The sequence below is a fragment of the Heterodontus francisci genome, chromosome 28 (assembly GCF_036365525.1).
Source record: "Heterodontus francisci isolate sHetFra1 chromosome 28, sHetFra1.hap1, whole genome shotgun sequence".
Lineage (NCBI taxonomy): Eukaryota > Metazoa > Chordata > Chondrichthyes > Heterodontiformes > Heterodontidae > Heterodontus > Heterodontus francisci.
The window spans coordinates 12,759,224-12,782,752 of NC_090398.1; the positions used below are offsets into that span (position 1 = coordinate 12,759,224).

Sequence of the window (23,529 nt, forward strand, 5' to 3'; positions counted from 1 at the left end):
ACAGACAGAGAGAGAGAGACAGACACATGGACAGAGAGACAGAGAGACGGACAGAGAGAGAGAGAGAGACAGACACATGGACAGAGAGACAGAGAGACGGACAGAGAGAGAGAGAGAGAAGGACCGTCAGAAAGAGAGAGACGGAGAGAGAGAGAGACAGAGAGAGAGAGACGAACAGAGAGAGACAGAAAGAGAGAGAGACACAGACAGAGAGAGAGAGAGAGACAGACACATGGACAGAGAGACAGACAGAGAGAGAGAGAGAGAAGGACCGTCAGAAAGAGAGAGACGGAGAGAGAGAGAGACGGACAGACAGACAGAGAGAGAGACGGACAGACAGAGAGAGAGAGATGGAGAGAGAGAGAATTAGCATCGGCACATCGCAATTCCTAATAAAGATGTACAAAGTAAAAACAAGCCATTCCATTACAAACAGAATCTCAGTCAAGTACTGACTTCAGTTCCTCCATTATGCAGTCCGGCTTTCCCAGCGCCTCAGACAGCAGCTTCACTCCTGAATCTCCCAGTTTATTTCTGCCCAGATCCAGCTCCGTCAGTGAGCGGTTTGTACTGAGAGCGGAGGCGAGATCCTCGGCACAAGAATCGGTGAGCCCGTTATCAGCCAGCCTGTGGATGAGAGAGAGAGAGAGAGAGAGAAAGCACAGGAATCAGGGCAAATCACCAGTGTGGTGTCATAATGCTGATAACATACAGCGTTTATTCACATTATTTCTAATAATAATGTACTGTTTATAAATACCAATCCCTTCCTGGTCCCCACGTTTGTTGATATCGTTCACAGTTCGCTCATTCAAATCTACTGTCATCACTCCTTGCTTCAATAAAAAACACTCCCTTGACTGTTCCATCCTTGCAAATTACACTCCCCTATCCAACCTCCCTTTCATCTCCAAAGCTCTTGAACTTGCTGACGCCTTCCAAATCCGTTCCCGCATTTTCCGGAACTCCACGTTTGAATTCCTCCAATCGTCACAGGACTGAAACGGCCCTTATCCATTTCACAAATGAAGGTGAACTTTCCCTCCTCGTCCTTCCCGGTCGGTCTGCAGCCTTTCACACGGTTGACCGCACCATCCTCCCCCAACGCCTCTCCACCGTCGTCCAGCTGGGTGGGACTGCTCTCACCACTTCCCGTTCTTACCTAATCGTAGACAGAGAATCACCTGCAACGTCTCCTCCTGCTCCTGCACCATTACCTCTGGTGTCTCCCAGAGATCGGTCGATCCTCGGCCTTCTCCTGAATCACGTCGACATGCTGTCCCTCGGCGACATCATCCGAAAACACAGCGTCTGTTTGCACAGGTTTCTGACGACACTCAGCCCGACCTCAACGCCACCTCTCTCTCCACTCCACTGTTGCTAAATTATCTGACTGCTTATCCAGTACAGCACGAGCAGGAATTTCCCCCAATTAAATACTGGGAAGCCATTGTTTTCAGTCCACACTCGGTGCCCCAGATACCGACTCCATCGCCCTCCCCAGCAACAGTCCAAGATTAAGCCAGTCAGTTCACAAGCTTGGTGTCACATTTGACCCCGAGATGACCTTCCGACCTCGTACGCTTGCCAGTTTGACCGCCTCGTTCCACCTCCATAACATCGCCCGACTTCACCCCGTCTTAACTCATCCGCTGCTGAAACTCTCATTCGTGCATTTGTTACCTCCAGACTTGACTATTCCAACACACTCCATTGAAGGGCGGCACAGTGGCGCAGTGGTTAGCACCGCAGCCTCACAGCTCCAGCGACCCAGGTTCAATTCTGGGTACTGCCTGTGTGGAGTTTGCAAGTTCTCCCTGTGTCTGCGTGGGTTTCCTCCGGGTGCTCCGAATTCCTCCCACATGCCAAAGACTTGCAGGTTGATAGGTAAATTGGCCATTATAAATTGCCTCTAGTATAGGTAGGTGGTAGGGAAATATAGGGACAGGTGAGGATGTGGTAGGAATATGGGATTAGTGTAGGATTAGTATAAAATGGGTGGTTAATGGTCGGCACAGACTCGGTGGGCCGAAGGGCCTGTTTCAGTGCTGTATCTCTAAATCTAAAAAAAAATCTAAAATCTACTCCGGACTGCTCTGCCACATTTTAACCTTCGTAAACTTCAGGTCATCCAAAAGCCTGCTGTCCCTGTGTCCTAACTCGTACCAAGTCCCGTTCCCCATCACCCACTGTGCTCACTGACCTTCACTGCCTCCTGGTCCAGCAATGTCTCAATTTTAAAATTCTCATCCTTGTTTTCAAATCCCTCCATTGCCTCCACCCTCCCTATCTCTGTAACCTCCTCTGGCCCCCAACAACCCTCCCGATCTCTGTAACCTCCTCCAGCCTCGACAACCCTCCCTATCTCTGTAACCTCCTCCAGCCTGGACAACTCTCCCTATCTCTGTAACCTCCTCCAGCCCCTACAACCCTCTCTATCTCTGTAACCACCTCTGGCCCCTACAATCCTCCCTATCTCTGTAACTTCCTCCAGCCTCGACAACCCTCCCCATCTCTGTAACCTCCTACAACCCTCCCTATCTCTGTAAACTCCTCCAGCCCCTACAACACTCCCTATCTCTGTAACCTCCTCCAGCCCCTACAACCCTCCCCATCTCTGTAACCTCCTCCAGCCCCTACAACCCTCCCTATCTCTGCAACCTCCTCCAGCCCCTACAACCCTCCCCATCTCTGTAACCTCCTCTGGCCCCTACAATCCTCCCTATCTCTGTAACCTCCTCCAGCCCCTACACCCCTCCCTATCTCTGTAATCTCCTCCAGACCCGACAACCCTCCCCATCTCTGTAACCTCCTACAACCCTCCCTATCTCTGTAACCTCCTCCAGCCCCTACAACACTCCCTATCTCTGTAACCTCCTCCAGCCCCTACACCCCTCCCTATCTCTGTAATCTCCTCCAGACCCGTCAACCCTCCCATTCTATGTAACCTCCTCCAGCCCCGACAACCCTCCCGATCTCTGTAACCTCCCCCAGCCCCTACAACCCTCCCTATCTCTGTAACCTCCTCCAGCCCCTACAACCCTCCCTATCTCTGTAACCTCCTCCAGCCCCTACAACTCTCCCTATCTCTGTAACCTCCTCCAGCCCCTACAACCCTCCCTGTCTCTGTAACCTCCTCCAGCCCCTACAACCATCCCTATCGCTGTAACCTCCTCCAGCCCCTACAACCCTCCCTATCTCTGTAACCTCCTCCAGCCCCGACAACCCTCCCTATCTCTGTAACCTCCTCCAGCCCCTGCAACCCTCCCTATCGCTGTAACCTCCTCCAGCCCCTACACCCCTCCCTATCTCTGTAACCTCCTCCAGCCCCGACAACCCTCCCTATCTCTGTAACCTCCTCCAGCCCCTACAACCCTCCCTATCTCTGTAACCTCCTCCAGCCCCTACACCCCTCCCTATTTCTGTAACCTCCTCCAGCCCCTACAACCCTCCCTATCTCTGTAACCTCCTCCAGCCCCTTCCAACCCTCCCTATCTCTGTAACCTCCTCCAGCCCCTACAACCATCCCTATTTCCGTAACCTCCTCCAGCCCCTACAACCCTCCCCATCTCTGTAACCTCCTCCAGCCGCAGTAGTTAGCACCGCAGCCTCACAGCTCCAGGGACCCGGGTTCGATTCTGGGTACTGCCTGTGTGGAGTTTGCAAGTTCTCCCTGTGTCTGCGTGGGTTTTCTCCAGGTGCTCCGGTTTCCTCCCACAAGCCAAAAGACTTGCAGGTTGATAGGTAAATTGGCCATTATAAATTGTCACTAGTATAGGTAGGTGGTAGGGAAATATAGGGACAGGTGGGGATGTTTGGTAGGAATATGGGATTAGTGTAGGATTAGTATAAATGGGTGGTTGATGTTCGGCACAGACTCGGTGGGCCGAAGGGCCTGTTTCAGTGCTGTATCTCTAATCTAATCTAATCAGCTCCTACAATCCTCAAAGATCTCTGTGCTCCACTAATTCTGGCCTCTTGTGCATTGCTTCACCATTGGCGGCTGTGCCTTCAGCTGCCTGGGCCCTCAGCTCTGGAATTCCCTCCCTGAACATCTCCACCTCTCTCTTCTCGTCATGCTAGGACACCACCTGCCAAGAATGAGGCACATTAATTTTGTCATGAACATTGATTTTAAACAGTTACTGGAGTGAAGAAAGGACTTGTTAAACAGATCAGCCGTGGCTGGAAAAGACATTTATATATTAACAGACAGTGATTGGAAGGACAAAGGACCATTCCCTGACACATTCAACCCACAATGGACCTTGATCACTAGGTATTGAGTAAGAGGAGCATTCCAGTGACTGCTAAGCTGATACAATCCAAGACGTGGTCAGACCAGTTAGTCACATGACTAATCTGCTTGGCAACCTGGGTTTTTTCCCAATTATACAGTTTGAACTCAGTATCTGTTTGCTCCTGGACTGAGGAGATCTCTCCCGTCTGCTCCCATCTCTTTTTCACAAGCCTCTGAATCCACTGAAGACACATGAACCCCAGGAAAGAAAAGTCTCCTTTATCGAACAAAGTTTAAGAATAATACAGGGCCCCAATGAAAAGCAAGATCTACCTGCATTCAAGGATTCTGCAGTGAGCTCGAAGAAACGTAACAAAAATTCGTCAGATATTGCCGCAAACCTTTCCACTTTATTTTTTTCTTCTGCTCTTTTCTGTCTCTATCTGCGTTTGTGTATCGCGCATGCATGCTAGCGTGGGCGCGTCGTGTCTCCGTAGGCATCAACCGAATTAGAGTTTAAGTTCAAGTTTAATACATTTCAACTTTTCTTCTTTAAAGCTAAGAAAGCCTGTTTGTGCTGGCTTCTTTGCCTTATAATTGGAAAGTGGTGAACAAGGATTCACCAAGAGGGAGATAAAAACACAGTATGTTTAAAATAAAAGCTGTCATGGTAAGACCAGGTGGAGGCCGAGAGGGACCCCTAGACACCTTTCTCACCTGGTTATAGCTCTCTTCCTTGAAAACCTCTCTCACCAAACTTTTGGTTGCCTGTCCTAATATTTCCTTATGTGGCTCGGTGTCAAATTCTGTTTGATAATCTCTCCTTTGAAACATCTTGGGATTTTTTTTTTACTATTTTAAAGGTCATATATAAATACAGATATTATAATGTCCAATATTTGTCGATAACCCTGCTGATATTTCAAATGCTGCACATCAGTGTTAACAATGTAGATTAGTAATACTACTGATACTAAAGGGCAGTGTTTACTAAGAAACAACATCCAGTATTATAACCACAGTCTCTCACTTTGATACTTACTGCAGTCTCTGTATTTTACAGTCCAGGTTCCGGAGAAACGCAGACAGTAATCTCACTCCTGAATCTCCCAGTTTATTTTTCTCCAGTCTAAACGCAGACAGAGTGAGAGAAAGAGACACACTGATCAGTTATTGTACTTCTCAACCTGCGGTTAATACAGACAACACAGAAACAGCTCTGGGAAATTAATAATGCAGATTTCCCGTCACAGCCAATGCATCTCACTCAGTGTCACTAAATGGGTTTATTAAACTCAGTGCTGGCTCTGTGAAGCTTTCAAATGCTCATCGATCCAGTCTCATTCACTGATCCTGAGAATTACCTTCCCCCAGCTCAGTGACTGGGCTGGTCACACGAGCAGTTGAGTGGGTCAATGCTCTCTGGAGTTTAGAGGAATGAGAGGTGATTTAATTGAAACATATAAAATTGTGAGAGGGTTTGACAGGGGAGACACGGAGAGGCGGTTTCCGCCTGGTTGGAGAGCCGAGAACACGGAGTCAGTCTCAGGATAAGGGGTCGGCCATTTCAGACTGAGATGAGGAGACATGTCTTCACTCAGGGAGATGTGAATCTTTGGAATACTCTATCCCAGAGAGCTGTGTGTGCTCAGTCACAGAGTGTATTCAAGACTGAGGTTGAGAAATCTTTGGGCACTCAGGGGATTAAGAGATAAAAGCTTGGTCAAAGAGAGACGTGGAGAGGTTTAGGGAGGGAATTCCAAAGCTTAGGGCCCAGGCGGCTGAAGGCACGGCCATCAATGGTGGAACGATGGAAATCGGGGGACGCGCGAGAGGCCAGAATTGGAGGAGCGCAGAAATCTCAGAGGCTTATAGCAGCCGGAGGAGGTGACAGAGATAGGGAGGGTCGTAGGGGCTGTAGGAGATTACAGAGGTAGGGAGGGTTGTAGGGGCTGGAGGAGGTTACAGAGTTTGGGAGGGTTGTAGGGAGCTGGAGGAGATTACAGAGATAGGGAGGGAAATAGGGGCTGGAGGAGGTTACAAAGATAGGAAGGGTTGTAGGGGCTGGAGGAGGTTACAAAGATAGGGAGGGTTGTAGGGGCTGGCGGAGGTTACAGAGATAGGGAAGTGTCGTGGGGGCTGGAGAAGGTTACAGAGACAGGGAAGGTGGTCGGGGCTGGAGGAGATTACAGAGATAGGGAGGGTTGTCGGGACTGGAGGAGATTACAGAGATGGGGAGGGTTGTGGGGACTGGAGGAGGTTACAGAGATAGGGAGGGTTGTAGGGGCTGGAGGAGGTTACAGAGATAGTGAGGGTTTTAGGGACTGGAGGAGGTTACAGAGATAGGAAGGGTTGTAGGGACTGGAGGAGGTTACAGAGATAGTGAGGATTTTAGGGGCGGGAGGAGGTTACAGAGATAGGGAGGGTTGTAGGGACTGGAGGAGATTACAGAGATAGTGAGGGTTTTTGGGGCTGGAGGAGGTTACAGAGATAGTGAGGGTTTTTGGGGCTGGAGGAGGTTACAGAGATAGTGAGGGTTGTAGGGGCTGGAGGAGGTTACAGAGATAGTGAGGGTTGTAGGGGCTGGAGGAGGTTACAGAGATAGTGAGGGTTGTAGGGGCTGGAGGAGGTTACAGAGATAGTGAGGGTTGTAGGGGCTGGAGGAGGTTACAGATAGAGAGGGTTGTAGGGGCTATGGCAGTTGAGGGAGATGATCTTACTGAATGAGGGAGCTGGCTCGAGGGGGCTAATGGCCTCCTCCCAACCCCTCTTCATCTCACCCCATCACCATCTCCCTCTATCCCTTTCTCCCTCATGTGTTTCTCCAGCTTTCCCTTAAATCCATCGACACTATTCACCTCAACCGCTCCCTGTGGTAGTGAGTTCCACATTCTCACCACTCCCTGGGGAAAGAGGTTTCTCCTGAATTCCCCACTGGATTTATTAGTGACTGTCTTATATTGATGGCATCGAAGATCTGTGGAAACATCTTCTCTACGCCTACGCTATCCCCTTCGTAACGTTCAAGACTTGTGTCAGGTAAAGCCTGGCTACCCAACCCGAACCCGACTGGAGCAGAGTCGGGGCGGAACCGAGTCGGGGCGGAACCGAGTCGGGGCGGAACCGAGTCGGGGCGGAACCGAGTCGGGGCGGAACCGAGTCGGGTCTGCATTCCGAGTCCAGCATTCGGCTTCGGGTCGGGGTCGGGCTGGATAGTGCTGCTCTGGGAACTCAGACGGGATCAGACTCACCCGCGATTCCCCACAACTCCATCTGCAGGAACAGCCTGCTGTCGGAACGGATCACAAGTATTAACATTGGGACAAGGTGGAGCACCAGAACCGGTCTGATATCATTCAATTCATTGCGATATTCGGGTCGGGTCGGGCGCGAAAAGAAATTGAAGGTCTCGGGTCCGGGTCGGGTTTCAGTCTTATACCCTAGCAGGCCTTTACTGTCAGGTCACCCCCTCGGCCTTCTCTTTGTGAGAAACTAGCCCCAGCCTGATCAGTCTTTCCTGATAGTTATAATCTCCCAGTTCTGATATTTTTGCACTTTCTCCACTGTGCTCCCTCTTGAAAGACAAACCAGAAAGCAAAACAAAGCACTCAGATTAAGTTTACTGAATCAAACGTTACCCCAACACTCGACATCTGTGCAGGGTGGGGAGCAACTTCTGCAGGCCTTCAAGCTGAATATAGCAGCTCCCCAGATCCAGTTCACGCACACTTTCACACATCCCCACGACGTGACAGATGACCACACAATCGATCGGGGTCAGCCGCAGTCTTGCAAACTGAAGGCTCTCCACAGTTCCCACGGTGTCCCGAGCCAGCGCTCGGTTCTGAGACTCAAACAGGTAGTGGAATGTGTTGAGGAGGTTCCTTTGACCGGATCTGCACTCGCTCCTCCCAATCTGCTCTTTAACCCTCTCCTTCACCCAGTCAATCACTCGGCAGGTTGTCGGATGAGGAAACGGGCCCACAAACTCCTCGAGGGGCCGAGCTGACCGTGGGGAGGAGAGGCCAGCGACAAAACGGAGAAATATCTCAAATCGCCCGTCTTCCTCGCTGTGGGCTTCACTGAGGCGTTTCCGGAGGTCTCCGGGATCTGGAGTCAGGAATTGCGCGAGTGCGGCTACAAACTCTTGGATGGTGAGGTGCGGGAATGTGTAAACCGCACTCTGGGCAGAATCATCTCTCTCCAAAAGTTCCATCAGGAATCCAGACAGGAACTGGGAAGGTTGCAGATTGTACTCGATCAGATCTCCATTTCTAAACACAATCTTCTTCCTGGAGACTCCTGTGAAGGCCATCTCACCGATCTTCAGTAACACATCACGGGGGTTTTCAATCTCTCGGCCATGGTTTTTCAGAATGTTGTAAATATAGTAGGAATATAGCTGGGTGATGGTCTTGGGAACTTGCTGCTGTTTCCTGTCTCTTTGTGTAAAGAAGGGATCCAGTGACAGACAGAGGATCCAGCAGTAGGAAGGGTTGTAACACATGGTGTACAGGATCTCGTTCTCCTCCACGTGTTTGAAAACAGCTGCTGCCACCGTCTGATCTTCAAAAAACTTGTTGAAATATTCCTTCCGTTCATCACCGACAAATCCCAGGATTTCAGCCCAGACGCTGATCTCAGCCTTTTCCAATAAACCTAACGCAGTGGGGCGACTGGTCACTAACACTGAACATCCTGGGAGCAGCTTGTGCTGTATTAAACTGTACACAATGTCAGACACTTTACACCGGAATTCAGGATCTGTGCACATGCGCTGAGGTTCTGTATTTCTCCGACCGTCAGCAAAATCGATCGTGTCCTTGAATTCATCCAAACCATCAAATATAAACAGCAATCCGTCTGGGTTCTTCCAGAGCTCTCCCAGAACATTCCCAAAGTAAGGATAGAAAATCAGTATCAGGTTCCAGAGGTTTATTTTGCCGTTAAGCGCATTCAACTCCCGGAATTTAAAGCTGAAAACAAACTGGAAGTGCGGGTATATTTTCCCAGTGGCCCAGTCGTAAACAATCTTTTGGACCATTGTCGTCTTTCCGATCCCCGGGACTCCGCTCACTGCCGCGGAGCACCCGCGCCTGGACCTCCTGCGGGAAAAGCCGCTCCGGAACAACCGATCCGTTCGGATCTTTTCCAGTTTCTTCCGGAGGTGTTTCTCCCGCCACTTTTCGTGGTCCCGGCCTCTGGCCAGCAGCTCATGTTCGACAAGCGAGACGCCACGGACAGGAGAAATGGCCGTTAGGGCAGTGTATCGATTAACCAACTGGAAAATCTTAACCTCCTCCTTCAGTAGGATAGTGTTCACTCGGAGTGTTTCTGTTCGGCTCCGGAGCGTCTCCTTGTGTCGCCCTTGAAGACCTTCAAATCAGAACAACTTGCATTTATATAAAACCTTTAACGCAGTAAAATGTCCTAAGATGCTTCTAACAAAATTTGACACCGAAACACATAAGGGGCTATTAGGACAGGTGACCAAAAGCTTGGTCAAAGAGGGAGCTAATAAAGATGGTAGAACAATGAAAATTGGCGATGCTCAAGAGGGCAGAATTGCGGGAGGAGGTTACAGAGATAGGGAGGGGTGTAGGGGCCGGAGGAGGTTACAGAAATAGGGAGGGGTGTAGGGGGTTACAGAGATAGGGAGGGGTGTAGGGGCTGAAGGAGGTTACAGAGATAGGGAGGGGTGTAGGGGCTGAAGGTGGTTACAGAGATAGGGAGGGTCGTAGGGGCCGGAGGAGGTTACAGAGATAGGGAGGGATGTAGGGGCTGAAGGAGGTTACAGAGATAGGGAGGTTTGTAGGGGTTGGAGGAGGTTACAGAGATAGGGAGTGTTGTAGGGGCTGGAGGAGGTTATGGAGATAGGGAGGGTTGTAGGGGCTAGAGGAGGTTACGGAGATAGGGAGGGTCGTAGGGGCCGGAGGAGGTTACAGAGATAGGGAGGGTCGCAGGGGCCGGAGGAGGTTACGGAGATAGGGAGGGCCGTAGGGGGTTACAGAGATAGGGAGGGTCGCAGGGGCCGGAGGAGGTTACGGAGATAGGGAGGGCCGTAGGGGGTTACAGAGATAGGGAGGGTCGTAGGGGGCTGGAGGAGGTTACGGAGATAGGGAGTGTTGTAGGGGCTGGAGGAGGTTACGGAGATAGGGAGGGTTGTAGGAGCTGGAGGAGGTTACAGAGATAGGGAGTGTTGTAGGGGCTGGAGGAGGTTATGGAGATAGGGAGGGTTGTAGGGGCTGGAGGAGGTTGGAGTCAGGGAGGGTTGCAGGAGCTGGTGGAGGTTATGGAGATAGGGAGGGTTGTAGGGGCTGTTGGAGGCTACAGAGATAGGGATGGTTGTCGGGGCTGGTGGAGGTTAGAGGTAGGGAGGGTTGTAGGGGCTGGAGGAGGTTACAGGGTGGGGAGGGTTGTAGGGGCTGGAGGAGGTTCGAGGTAGGGATGGTTGTAGGGGTTGAAGGAGGTTATGGAGATAGGGAGGGTTGTAGGGCCTGGAGGAGGTTAGAGGTAGGGAGGCTTGTAGGGGCTGGAGGAGGTTACAGGGTGGGGAGGGTTGTAGGGGCTGGAGGAGGTTAGAGGTAGGGAGAGTTGTAGGGGCTGGAGGAGGTTACAGGGTGGGGAGGGTTGTAGGGGCTGGAGGAGGTTAGAGGTAGGGATGGTTGTAGGGGCTGGAGGAGGTTACAGAGATAGGGAGGGTTGTAGGGGCTGGTGGAGGATAGAGATAGGGAGGGTTGTTGGGGCTGGAGCAGGTTCGAGATAGGGAGGGTTGTAGGGGCTGGAGCAGGTTAGAGATAGGGAGGGTTGTAGGGGCTGGAGGAGGTTAGAGGTAGGGAGCGTTGTAGGGGCTGGAGGAGGTTAGAGGTAGGGAGGGTTGTAGGGGCTGGAGGAGGTTACAGGGTTCGGAGGGCTGAGACAATGAAGGAAATTGAAAACAAGGCTACAAATTTTAAAACTGAGATATTGCCTCACCAGGAACCAGTGTCGGTCGTCGAGCACAGTGGGTGATGGGTGAACAGGAGCCGGTGCGAGTTGGGACTGGAGCAGCAGAGATTTGGATGCCCTCAAGTTTACAGAGAGTGGAATATGGGACAGCAGCCAGGAGTGCACGGGAATAGTCACATTCAGAGGTAATAAAGGCATGACTGAGGGTTTCAGCAGCAGGTGATATGACAGAGATGGAAATAGACAGTCTCAGTGCTTCAGATTCTGGCATGACTGCAAACCAATGTTCAAAAGGCAAACCTTCAGAAGGAGTGGAGTGTCGATTTACCAGAATGATACCTGGACTGAGAGGGTTAAATTACGAGGGGAGATTACACAAACAATGGGGTGTATTCCCTGGAATTTAGCTGGTGAAAGGGTGATTTGATTGGAGTTTTCAAGATATGCAGGGGAACGGACAGGGTAGATCGAGAGAAACTATTCCCACTGGCTGGGGGAGTCCAGGACTGGGGGCTCAGAGTCTAAACATCAGAGCCAGACCGTTCAGGAGTGAAATTAGGGAACACTGGCACACAAAGGGGTGGGAGAAGTTTGGAATTAAACTCCACAAATGGTAAGTGATGTCAGATCAATTGTTAATTTTAAATCAGATCAATAGAATTTTTTTTGTTATCCATCGATGTGAAAAGATATGGGGGAAAAGGTGGGCAAATGGAGCTCGGTCACAGATCAGCCAGAATCTCTCTGAATAGGGGGAACAGGCTCGAGGGGCTGAATGGCCTCCTTCTCTATTCCTATGCTCAACGGTCGGAGGTAAACTTGCCGACAATCCGGAGTGAAATACAGACTTTGAAACCTTCGCGTTGTCACCTACCTGCCAGCTGACTGGGTACATCGAGTAAACCTTCCATGATGTCCATGTAATCAAATGGATGGGAACCTGTTTAAATCAACCAGTTTGAATGAAACCAGAGATGTGCACTATGACAGTGAAATACATCACAGAACCAGGCTCACACAGTACAGGAAGCAGCTATTCAGCCCTTCCTGCCTGTTTCACCTCTTTGATAGAGCTATCCAATTATTTCAACCCTTCCCTTCTCTATTCCCCAAAGCCTGGCAAATTTTTATTCTGCAAGTATTTCTCCAATTCCCCTTTTGAAAGTTCCTATTGAATCTGCTTCCACCGTCCTTTCAGGGCAGCACATTCCAGATCACAACAACTCACCGTGTAAAAACATTTCTCCTCATCTCCCCCTCTGGTTCCTCTGCCGATTATCTTAAATCTGTGTCCCTCTGGTTACCGACCCTCCTGTCACTGGAAACAGTTTCTCCTTATTTACTCCATCAAAACCCTTCCTGCTTCTGAACGCCTCGATTAAATCTCTCCTTAACCTTCACAGCTCTAAGGAGAACAATCCCAGCTTCTCCAGTCTCTCCACATGAACTGAACTCCCTCATCCCTGGGACAATTCTAGTCAATCTCCTCGGCACCCTCTCCAACGCCTTGACATCCTTCCGAAAGTGTGGCGACCAGAATTGGACAAAAAACTGCAGCTGGGGCCTAACACAGAGACTGATAAAGGTTTAGCATAATTTCCTTGCTCTTGTACTCTATGCCTCTATTAATAAAGCCTGGAATCCCATTTGCCCTTCCCCCACCCCCCGAATCAGCCTTCTCAACTTGTCCTGCCACCTTTAAAGATTTGTGTACGTGCACCCCCAGCTCCCTCTGTTCCTGCACCTCCTTTAAAATTGGACTATTTAGTTTATACTGCCTCTCCCCATTCCTCCCGCCAAAATGAATCACACTGCACTTCTCTGCATTAAACTGCATCTGCCACGTGTCTGCCCATTTCACCAGCCTTGCTATGTCCTGCTGTTCCTATCCTCCTCACTTTATACTACTTACGTCATTGTAAAATCAGACTGTATTCAGCGGGAGATTATACGGTACCGTATTCCTCCACGTCTTTCAATATATTCTCCAACTTTGGTACGTCACGACACACTTCCACGAAGGATTCCCACATCGCCCGCCGTGCTTTAGAACCTTTCTCCATCACCAGATCCAGAAGCAGTTTGGCACTTGCAGCCCTCTCTCCGTTCTCCGCCAGCTCATTGATCCTCTGCAATAAACAATGAATACGTTACAAAACATTCACAGCACGGAAACAGGCCATTCGGCCGATCAGCTCCGTGCTGGTGTTGCTGCTCCACTCAAGCCTCCTCTCACCCCCTCACCATCTCCTTCTATTCCTCTCTCCTTCATGTGAATTACCAGCTTCTCCTTAAATCCATCGACACGATTCACCTCAACCACTCCCTGTGGTAGCGAGCTCCACATTCTCACCACTCTCCGGGGAAAGAGGTTTCTCCTGAATTCCCCATTGGATTTATTAGTGGCAGCTCACCACGTCCTCCTCAAGGGCAATTAGGGATGGGCAATAAATGCTGGCCTGGCCAGTGACGCCCACATCCCATGAATGAACTAGCTCCCTAGCTCAGGTCTGCCCCACAAGTGGACACATCTCTAAGACTGCCCTATCAAACCCTTTATAATATTCAAGACCTCCATTAGGTCACCCCTCAGCCTTCTCTTTTCTCCACTGGATGGGTGCAACTCCAACAACACTCAAGAAGCTCAACACCATCCAGGACAAAGCAGCCCACTTGATTGGCACCCCATCCAGAACATTCACTCCCTCCACCACTGACGCACAGTGGCAGCAGTGTGTACCATCCACAAGATGCACTGCAGCAACGCACCAAGGCTCCTTAGACAACGCCTTCCAAACTCACGACCTCTACCACCTAAAAGGACAAGAGCAGCAGATAACATGGGAACATCACCACCTGCAAGTCCCCCTCCAAGTCACACATCATCCTGACTTAGAAACATATCACCTGTATTCTGGATTTATCTGTGACTATCTTATATTGATGGCTTCTACCTCTGGTCTCACCTACAAGCAGAAACATTTTTCCCTAAATCCATCCTATTGAACCCTTACAGAATCTTAAAAGACCTCTATCAGGTCACCCCTTAGTCTCTTTTCCAGAGAAAGGAGTCCCAGCCGGTTTCCTGATGGGTAAAATGTCCCACATCGAGTGAATCATTTTTGGCATCTTCTTCAGTGCCATAGATGTCGTAAAACAGATGACAGTGCCAGCAGATACTTGCTAATAAATCCAGTGGGGAATACAGGTGAAACCGCTTTCCCCAGAGAATGTGGAACTCACTACCACAGGGAATAGTTGAGGTAAATAGTGTTGATGCTTTCAGATGGAAACTGGATGAGTACACAGGAGAAATGCAGATAGAAAGAGATGCAGAAGGGCAGAGATGAGGCCAACGGAATGGGAGATGCCTCACAGCTCCAGGAACCCGGGTTTAAATGCTGGGTACTGCCTGTGCGGAGTTTGCAAGGTCTCCCTGTGACCGCGTGGGTTTTCGCAGGGTGCTCTGGTTTTCTCCCACAGCCAAAAGACTTGCAGGTTGATAGGTAAATTGGTTGTTGTAAATTGTCCCGAGTGTAGGTAGGTGGTAGGGAATATGGGATTACTGTAGGGTTAGTATAAATGGGTGGTTGTTGGTTGGTACAGACTCGGTGGGCTGAAGGGCCCGTTTCAGTGCTGTATCGCTAAAATAAAAAAATATATCAATATTGGCACAGGCTAGATGGGCCAAATGGCTTGGCTCAGTGCTGTGCATATTCTATGTAATCACATGCAGTCCACCACATGAGCGAGTTTAGTTTATCAATTAAATCTCTGCATTTTGATATTCCCAGTTGCAGGTTACACACAGGCTCAGCACTCCAAATGGGAATAGCAAATCACATTTATAGGCTCCACATCTGGAACCTCCTCCAGCTCCTACTACCTTCCCCATCTCTGTAACCTCCTCCAGCCCCCACAACCCTCCCTATCTCTGTAACCTCCTCCAGCTCCTACAACCTTCCCCATCTCTGTAACCTCCTCCAGCCCCCACAACCCTCCCTATCTCTGTAACCTCCTCCAGCTCCTACAACCCTCCCTATCTCTGTAACCTCCTCCAGCCCCTACACCCCTCCCTATCTCTGTAACCTCCTCCAGCTCCTACAACCCTCCCTATCTCTGTAACCTCCTCCAGCTCCTACAACCTTCCCTCTCTGTAACCTCCTCCAGCTCCTACAACCTTCCCCATCTCTGTAACCTCCTCCAGCCCCCACAACCCTCCCTATCTCTGTAACCTCCTCCAGCTCCTACAACCTTCCCCATATCTCTGTAACCTCCTCCAGCCCCCACAACCCTCCCTATCTCTGTAACCTCCTCCAGCCCCCACAACCCTCTCGATCTCTGTAACCTCCTCCAGCCCCTACACCCCTCCCTATCTCTGTAACCTCCTCCAGCCCCCACAACCCTCCCTATCTCTGTAACCTCCTCCAGCCCCCACAACCCTCCCTATCTCTGTAACCTACTCCAGCTCCTACAACCTTCCCCATCTCTGTAACCTCCTCCAGCTCCTACAACCCTCCCCATCTCTGTAACCTCCTCCAGCCCCCACAACCCTCCCCATCTCTGTAACCTCCTCCAGCCCCCACAACCCTCCCCATCTCTGTAACCTCCTCCAGCCCCCACAACACTCCCTATCTCTGTAACCTCCTCCAGATCCTACAACCTTCCCCATCTCTGTAACCTCCTCCAGCCTCCACAACCCTCCCCATCTCCGTAACCTCCTCCAGCCCCTACAATCCTCCCCATCTCTGTAACCTCCTCCAGCCCCCACAACCCTCCCTATCTCTGTAACCTCCTCCAGCTCCTACAACCCTCTGCGATCGCGATGCTCCTCCAACTCTGGCCTCTTGCCTATCCCTAGATTTCCATCGCTCCCCCATTGGTGGTCATGCCTTCAGCTGCCTGAGCCCAAAGCTCTGGAACTCCCTCCCTGTACCTCTCCGCCTCTCTCTCTCTCTTCCTTTAAGACATTCCTTAAAATGCACCTCTTTGACCGAGCTTTTGGCCATCTGTCCTAACATCTCATGTGGCTCGGTTCAAATTCCTGTGACACGCCTTGGCACATTTTGCCGTGTTAAAGGTGCTATAGAAATACAAGTTGTTGTTGTAATATCAAGGCTAGCAGATTCTCAATCAGAAAACGAAGGATTGAGTTTCTATTTGGCTCCTCCAGTCATATCAGTGCAATGTGGAAGGAATTGACCAAACCTGGTTTTTGCGAAACCTGCGTAAAACACTGGTCAGACCCCACTTGGAGGTTTGTGTTCAATTCTGAGCACCACACTTTAGGAAGGATGTTGAGGCCTTGGAGAGGGAGCAGAGGAGATTGACCTGAATGGTCCCAGGGATGAGGGAGTTCAGTTACTGTGGAGAGACTGGAGAAGCTGGGATTGTTCTCCTTAGAACAGAGAAGGTTAAGAGGAGATTTAATTGATGCGTTCAGAATCAGGAAGGGTTTTGATGGAGTAAATAAAGAGAAACCGTTTCCAGCGGCAGAAGGGGACAGAGAGTTAAGATAATTGGCAAATTGGGAGAGATGTATTTTACGCAGTGTGTTATGATCTGGAAAGCACTGCCTGAAAGGACGGTGGAAGCAAATTCAATCGGAACTTTCAACAGGAGAATTGAATACTTGAAGAGGAAAAATTTGCAAGGCTATTGGGAAAAGAGCAGGGAGGGAGTGAGACTAATCAGATCGCCTTCAAAAGAGCCGGCACGGGCGCGATGGGCCAAATGGCCTCTTTCAGCCCTGTTTCATTCCACGATTCTATGAAAAGGTCGGGGGGAGTTTTGAAAGGTGCTTGAGCTGCAACTTAAAAACCAGTAGCACTTGTGTTTCTCTGCCATATCTTACGCTGGCTTAAGACTCAAAGCTGAGCCTGCCCATAGGTCGAGATTCCGCCAATTCGAGAAGGATCTTCAAATTGCGTTGATGTCCTTTGCCCCACACCCACTGGTTGGCGCCGGTTTTCAGTGAGTTCATGGCTGATCTGTATGTTCACTCCATCCACCTGTCTTGGCTGCACATCTCTTCATACCCTTGTCCAGACCTCAGATTTAAAATGATTCACTGAGCTTCGGCTGCTTTCTCTGGGTGAGCGTTCCACACATCTTCCACCCTTTGCGTGAAGACGTGTTTCCTAACTTCTCTCCTGAATGGCCAGCCTCTGATTTTAAGCTGATGCCCACCCCACCCCACCCCTCCCACCCTCTTATCCTCAACTCCTCCACCAGCAGAAAGATTTTCTCTCTCACTTTTGCCAATCACTTCCTTTCACAATCCTAAAACCTCAATTAAAATCACCCCTTAACCTTCCATATGTCAGGAAATACCAGTCTAGTTTGTATCGTCTGATTTGTCCTCACCCCTTCCCCCGCCCCGCTCCACTATTAAGAACATAACGGGAGGAGTAGGCCATTCGGTCCATCGAGTCTGCTCCGCCATCCTATAAAATCATAGCCGATCTGTTTGCAGACAGAACTCCACTTCCCCAATACCCTTTGACTCCCTTGTCTGTCAAGAATCTGTCCACCTCTGCCTTAAAAACGTTCAATGATCCTGCCTCCTCTGCTGTCTGGGGAGGAGAGCTCCACAGAATCATGACCCTCTACGCAAAAACATTTCGCCTCATCTCCGTCTTAAATGGGTGACTCCTTATTTATAAACTATGCCCCCTAGTCTTCGTCTCTCCCACAAGGGGAAACATCCTTTCAACATCGACTCAGTCAGGTCCCCTCAGGATCTTATATGTTTCAATAAGGTCACCTCTCATTCGTCTAAACTGCAAAGAATATGGACCCAACCTGTCCAATCTTTCCTCATATGATAACCCTCTCATCCCAGGAATCAGTCCAGTGAGCCTTCTCTGAACTGCATCCAATGCAATTTTATCCTTTAAATAAAGAGACTAAAACTGTACGCAATACTCTAGATGTGGTCTCACCAATACCCTGTACGACTGTAGCAAAACATCTCTACTTTTATACTCTCTATTCCTCTTGCAATAAGCGCCGTCTTAATGACTTGCTGTACCTGTACATTAACTCTATGTTTGTGTGCGAGGACACCCAGATCCCTCTGCAACCTCTCGCCATTTAAATAATATGTTGCTTTTCTATTTTTCTGGCCAAAATGGACACTTTCCCACATTATTCTCCACTTCCCTTAATTATCCCCATACCCCTTAATTCCCTCACTATCTAAAAATCTCTCGATCTCAGTCGTGAATATACTCAATGACTGAACATCCTCTCTGGAGTCGAGAATTCCCAAAGATTCACAACCCTCGGAGTGAGGACATTTCTCCTCATCTCAATCCAAAATGGCCGACCCCTTATCCTGAGACTGTGCCGCCGCCCCCACCGCGTTATGCTCTCTCCAGCCAGGAGGAAACATCCTCCCAGCAACTACCCTGTCAAACCCCTTTCGGAATTTTGTATGTTTCAATGAGATCACCTCTCATTCTCCTAAACTCCAGGACATAGAGGCCCAGTGCACTCAATCTCACCTCATAGGGCAATCCCCTCGAGGAAGCAGTCCAGTGAACCTTCAATGCACTCCCCCTCGTATGTCCTTCCTTAGGTTAAGCAGACCAGAACTGCACACAGGAATCCAGGTGTCGCCTCACCAATGCCCCGTATAATTGCGTACCTGCGGGTTAACTTTCTGTGATTCGTGTACGAGGATACCCAGACCCCTCTGAATGCAAACAATTCCCCGTCCCCCACCATTTAGAAAATATTCTGTTTTTTTCTGTTCTTCCTACCAAAGTGAATAACTTGCAGTAAAGTGGATCAAGATGTTGTTGGGGGGGCGGCGAGGGGAGGGGAAACGTGAGTCAGATTTTGTTTTTCTACGCAGCGGGTGGGCCTTGCTGCCCATGAGGGCAGTTTGAAGCTGAAACGATCAATGGCTTCTAAAGGAAATTGGATGCAAGGCTACGGGCACCGAGTGGGGGCGGGGGGGGGAAAGAGAATGGGACTGATTGGATTGCCCTGTAGAGAACTGGCAGGGGCTCAGCGGGCCGAATGGCCTCCTCCTTTGCCTGACTGACTCCATGATGCCTTAACCTCACATTCCTCCACGTTATATTCCATCTGCCGGGTTCTTGACCACTCACCTACCCGGTCTATGTCCCTCTGCAGCCCCTTTGTCCTCCTCACAGCTTGCAGTCCCAGATAACTTTGTACCACCTGAAGTTCTCACTTGCCTTGGGTTTGAATCGTCACAGAGCATTATTTCCAAAACCGTAACTCATCTTTTGTCTCAGCAGAGGTTGGCAAAACCCATTTGTGTTTTTGCACGAGACAAAAATCATAGAATGCTACAATTCTAAAGGGGATGCAGCAACAGAGAAACCTGTGGCCGTACGCAAACAAATCTTTGAAGGTGACAGGATCGGTGAACAAGAAAGTTAACAGTGAGGCTTTATAAATAGAGGCATAGAGTAGAAAAGTCAGGGAGTTGTGCCAAACGCATACAATGCTGGAATAAAAGCAAAATACTGCAGATACTGGAAATCTGAAATGGAAACAGAAAGGGCTGGAAATACTCAGCAGGTCTGGCAGCATCTGTGGAGAGAGAAGCAGAGTTAACGTGTCAGGTCAGTGACCATTCATCAGAACTGGCAAAGGTTAGAAAAGAATTAGGCTTTAAGAAAGTGAAGGAGGGGGGGGGGTGTGCGGGGGCAGTGTTGGTGGTTAAGAGAACTAAAGAGAAGGTGTGCGATAGAGCAGAGGGCGGGAGAGATTAAACAACAAAGCTGTCCTGGGCCTAAGGCAAAGTGCGTGTTAATGCTTGTGGTGAAAGACAAAGCATTAGTCCAGAGACAGCGTTAATAGCAGAATAATGAGCAGCTCTGTCTACATGAAAAACAGGCACATAGTTAAAATATAAAATAAAAAATAAAGAGAAAAAAAGGCCAGCCATGCTCACAAGTTATTGAACTCAATGTTCAGTCCGCAAAGCTGTAGAGTACCAAACCGAAAGATCGGGTGCTGCTCCTCGAGCTTGTGTTGATGTTCACTGGAACACTGGAACAGGCCAAAAACACAAATGTTGGTATGAGAGCAGGTGGGAGTGCTGAAATGACAAGCGACCGGAAGCTCAAGGTCGTGTTTTCTGTCTGAGCGGAGGTATTCCGCAAAGCGGTCACCCAATCTGCGTTTGGTCTGCCCAGTGTAGAGACGACCACATTGTGAGCAGCGAATACAGTATATTAAAGAAATACAAGTAAATGGCTGCTTCACCTGAAAGGAGTGTTTGGGCCTTGGATGAGGAGAGAGGAGGCAAATGGGCAGGTAATACACCTCCTGCAGTTGCAGGGGAAGGGGTCGAGGTGTCGGGAGTAATGGAGGAGTGGACCAGGGTGTCGCGGAGGGAACGATCCCTTCGGAATGTTGATAGGGGAGGGGAGGCGAAGGTGCGTTTGGTGGCGGCATCACGCCGTAGGTGGCAAGAAATGCGGAGGATGATCCTCTGGATGTGGAGGCTGGTGGGGGTGGAAAGTGAGGACAAGGGGAACCCTGTCACGGTTCTGGGAGGGAGGGGAAGGGATGAGGGTAGATGTGGGGGAAATGGGCCCCACACGGTTGAGGGCCCTGTCAACAACAATGGAGGGGAATCCTCGGTTGAGGAAAAAGATATATCAGAGACACTGCATCGTCAGAACTGATGCGTCGGAGATGGTGAAACTGGAGTCCTTACAGGAGGCAGGGTGTGAAGTGTAGTCGAGGTAGCTGTGGGAGTCGGTGGGCTTATAATGAATATTAGCAGACAGCCTATCTCCAAAAATGGAGACAGAGGTGTCGAGGAAGGGAAGGGAAGGTCGGAGATGGACCATGTAAAGGTGAAAGGGTGGAGGAAATGGAAGTAAAGTTGATAAAGTTTTCCAGTTCGGAGCGGGAGCAGCAAACGGCACCGATACAGTCATCAATGTATCAGAAAAAGAGTTGGGGGAGGGGGCCTGAGTAGGACTGGAACAAGGAATGTTCGACATATCCCACAAAAAGACATGAATAACTAGGACCCATGCGGGTACGCAGAGCAGCACCTTTTACTTGAAGGAAGTGAGTGGAGTTGAAGGAAAAGTTGTTCAATGTGAGAACAAGTTCAGCCAGGCGGAGGAGGGTGGTGGTGGATGGGGACTGGTTGGGCCTCTGTTCCAGGAAGAAGCGGAGAGGCCTCAAAACGTCCTGCTGTGGGATGGAGGTGTAGAGAGATTGGACGTCCATAGTGAAGAGGAGGCGGTTAGGGCCAGGATACCGGAAATTGTTAAAATGAAGCAGGGCGTCTAAGAGTCATGGATGTAGGTGGGAAGAGACTGGACCAGCGGAGAAAAGAGTCAAGATAGGAAGAAATAAGTTCAGTGGGGCAGGAACAGGCTGAAACAATGGGTCTGCCAGGACAGTCCGGTTTGTGGATTTTGGGAAGGAGGTTGAAGCGGGCTGTCTGGGGTTGCGGGACTATGAGGTTGGAACCTCCAGAGGGAAGATCTCCAGAGGAGATGAGGTCAGTGACAGTCCTGTGGACAGTAGCTTGATGTTCGGTGGTGGGGTCATGGTCCAGAGGGAGGTAGGAAGAAGTGTCTGTGAGTTGGCACTGAGCCTCTACAAGGTAGAGGTCAGTACGCCATAAACAACAACAGCACCACCTTTGTCTGCAGGTTTGATGACAATGTCAGGGTTAGACCTGAGAGAACGGAGTGTGGGAAGTTCAGAGGGGAACAGGTTAACAGGTTAGAGTGAGGGGGGGGCAGAGAAATTGAGACAGCCGATGTTTCGCCGACAGTTTTTAATGAAAAGGTCAAGAGCGGGTAAGAGGCCAGAGGGAGGGGTCCAAGTGGAGGGAGAATACTGGAGGTGGGTGAATGGGTCTGCTGGTCGGGGGGAGGACTCCTGGTCAAAGAAGTGAGCCCGGAGGCGGAGGTGACGGAAGAAGAGCTCAACGTCATGCTGAGCGCGAAATTCATTGAGGTGGGGGCGTAAGGGGATAAAACTGAGTCCTGATGAAAAGTCACAGAACTGAAACGTTAACTCTGTTACTCTCTCCACAGATGCTGCCTGAGCTGCTGAGTATTTCCAGCACTTTCTGTTTTTATTTTATAAAACACTGGTTAGGCCCCTGCCGGAGGTTTGTGTCCAATTCTGGGCACCACCCTTTACAGAGGATGTCGAGGCCTTGGAGAGGGAGCAGAGGAGATTGACCTGAATGGTCCCAGGGATGAGGGAGTTCAGTTAATGTGGAGAGACTGGAGAAGCTGGGATTGTTCTCCTTAGAGCAGAGAAGGTTAAGAGGAGATTTAATCAAGGCGTTCAGAATCAGGAAGGGTTTTGATGGAGTAAATAAGGAGAAACTGTTTCCAGTGACAGGAGGGTCGGTAACCAGAGGGACACAGATTTAAGACAATCGACAGAGGGACCAGAGGGGGAGATGAGGAGAAATGTTTTTACACAGTGAGTTGTTGTGATCTGGAATGTGCTGCCTGAAAGGACGGTGGAAGCAGATTCAATAGGACGTTTAAAAAGGGGAATTGGAGAAATACTGAAAATGAGAAAATGTACAATAACGGAGGGAAAGAGCAGGGACCGTGGGACGGAGCGGCAACAGGGGCAGAAAATTGACCACTCTCCTTTGATTGGTCAAGCTTAGTAGCAGGCACAGAACATCTGGGTGGGCCTGCAGGAGCTCGAAGGTTACCCAAGCTTTTTTAGTTTGTAACGGAGCTCTGATCTAAAAATCCTTTTGATTTTTCCAGTTAACCGTTTTATGTATAGGAATATATATGCATATATATATTTTTCAAAAAGTTACTGTTGGATTCTTCATAATTTTGATCTATATGCTATTTTACTTTATTATTAGTTCAGACTTGTTTTAAAATAAACTGTTCATTTTGTTGTTCAGTAAATTAACCTGGTTAGTGTGTTCGATTCTGGGGGGGAAAAAATAGTATATCTGATGGACTGTTTCAGCAATTGGGAACATTTTAAAGAATATGTTGTGCCCTGTGGAGAAGTGGGACTGAATTAACAGTGCACGCCATCCCGCCTCAGTCGTAGCACACCTGAGAGGGCAGACGGGGTTAATGTTTCACCCTGATAGATGGCACCTCCGACAGAGGAGCAGTCCTTCAGGACTGCACTGGAAGTGTTACTCTGGGTGAGAGGAGGATATTGACACACCTCAGGAGGGCTCAGACACATTGTTGAACTGGGAACACACGATGCAGATGAAATTTAATGCACAGATGCGATGGATTTTGCTGGGAAGAATGAGGGGAGGCAGTCTAAAGTAAATGGTACAATTTCAAAGTGGGTGCAGGAACAGAGAGGTCTGGGGG

General features: G+C 49.7%; 1 protein-coding gene across 5 annotated transcripts in view; it reads right to left on the minus strand.

Annotated features, from left to right (window-relative positions):
* The window catches only part of LOC137385095 (NACHT, LRR and PYD domains-containing protein 3-like), a 52,553-nt gene that overhangs the window by 17,304 nt on the left and 11,720 nt on the right, over positions 1-23,529 (minus strand). For 3 of the 5 annotated variants that reach the window (XM_068059854.1, XM_068059853.1, XM_068059856.1), the window contains 5 exons: positions 13,146-13,317; positions 12,063-12,128; positions 7,879-9,616; positions 5,283-5,369; positions 457-627 (listed from right to left, as the gene is read on the minus strand). In XM_068059854.1, coding sequence (XP_067915955.1) covers positions 457-627; positions 5,283-5,369; positions 7,879-9,616; positions 12,063-12,128; positions 13,146-13,317 — 2,234 coding nt within the window. Of the gene's footprint in view, positions 1-456; positions 628-5,282; positions 5,370-7,878; positions 9,617-12,062; positions 12,129-13,100; positions 13,318-20,123; positions 20,207-23,529 lie in introns of those variants that run through there. The other 2 variants (XM_068059855.1, XM_068059857.1) reach the window with 2 other exon arrangements.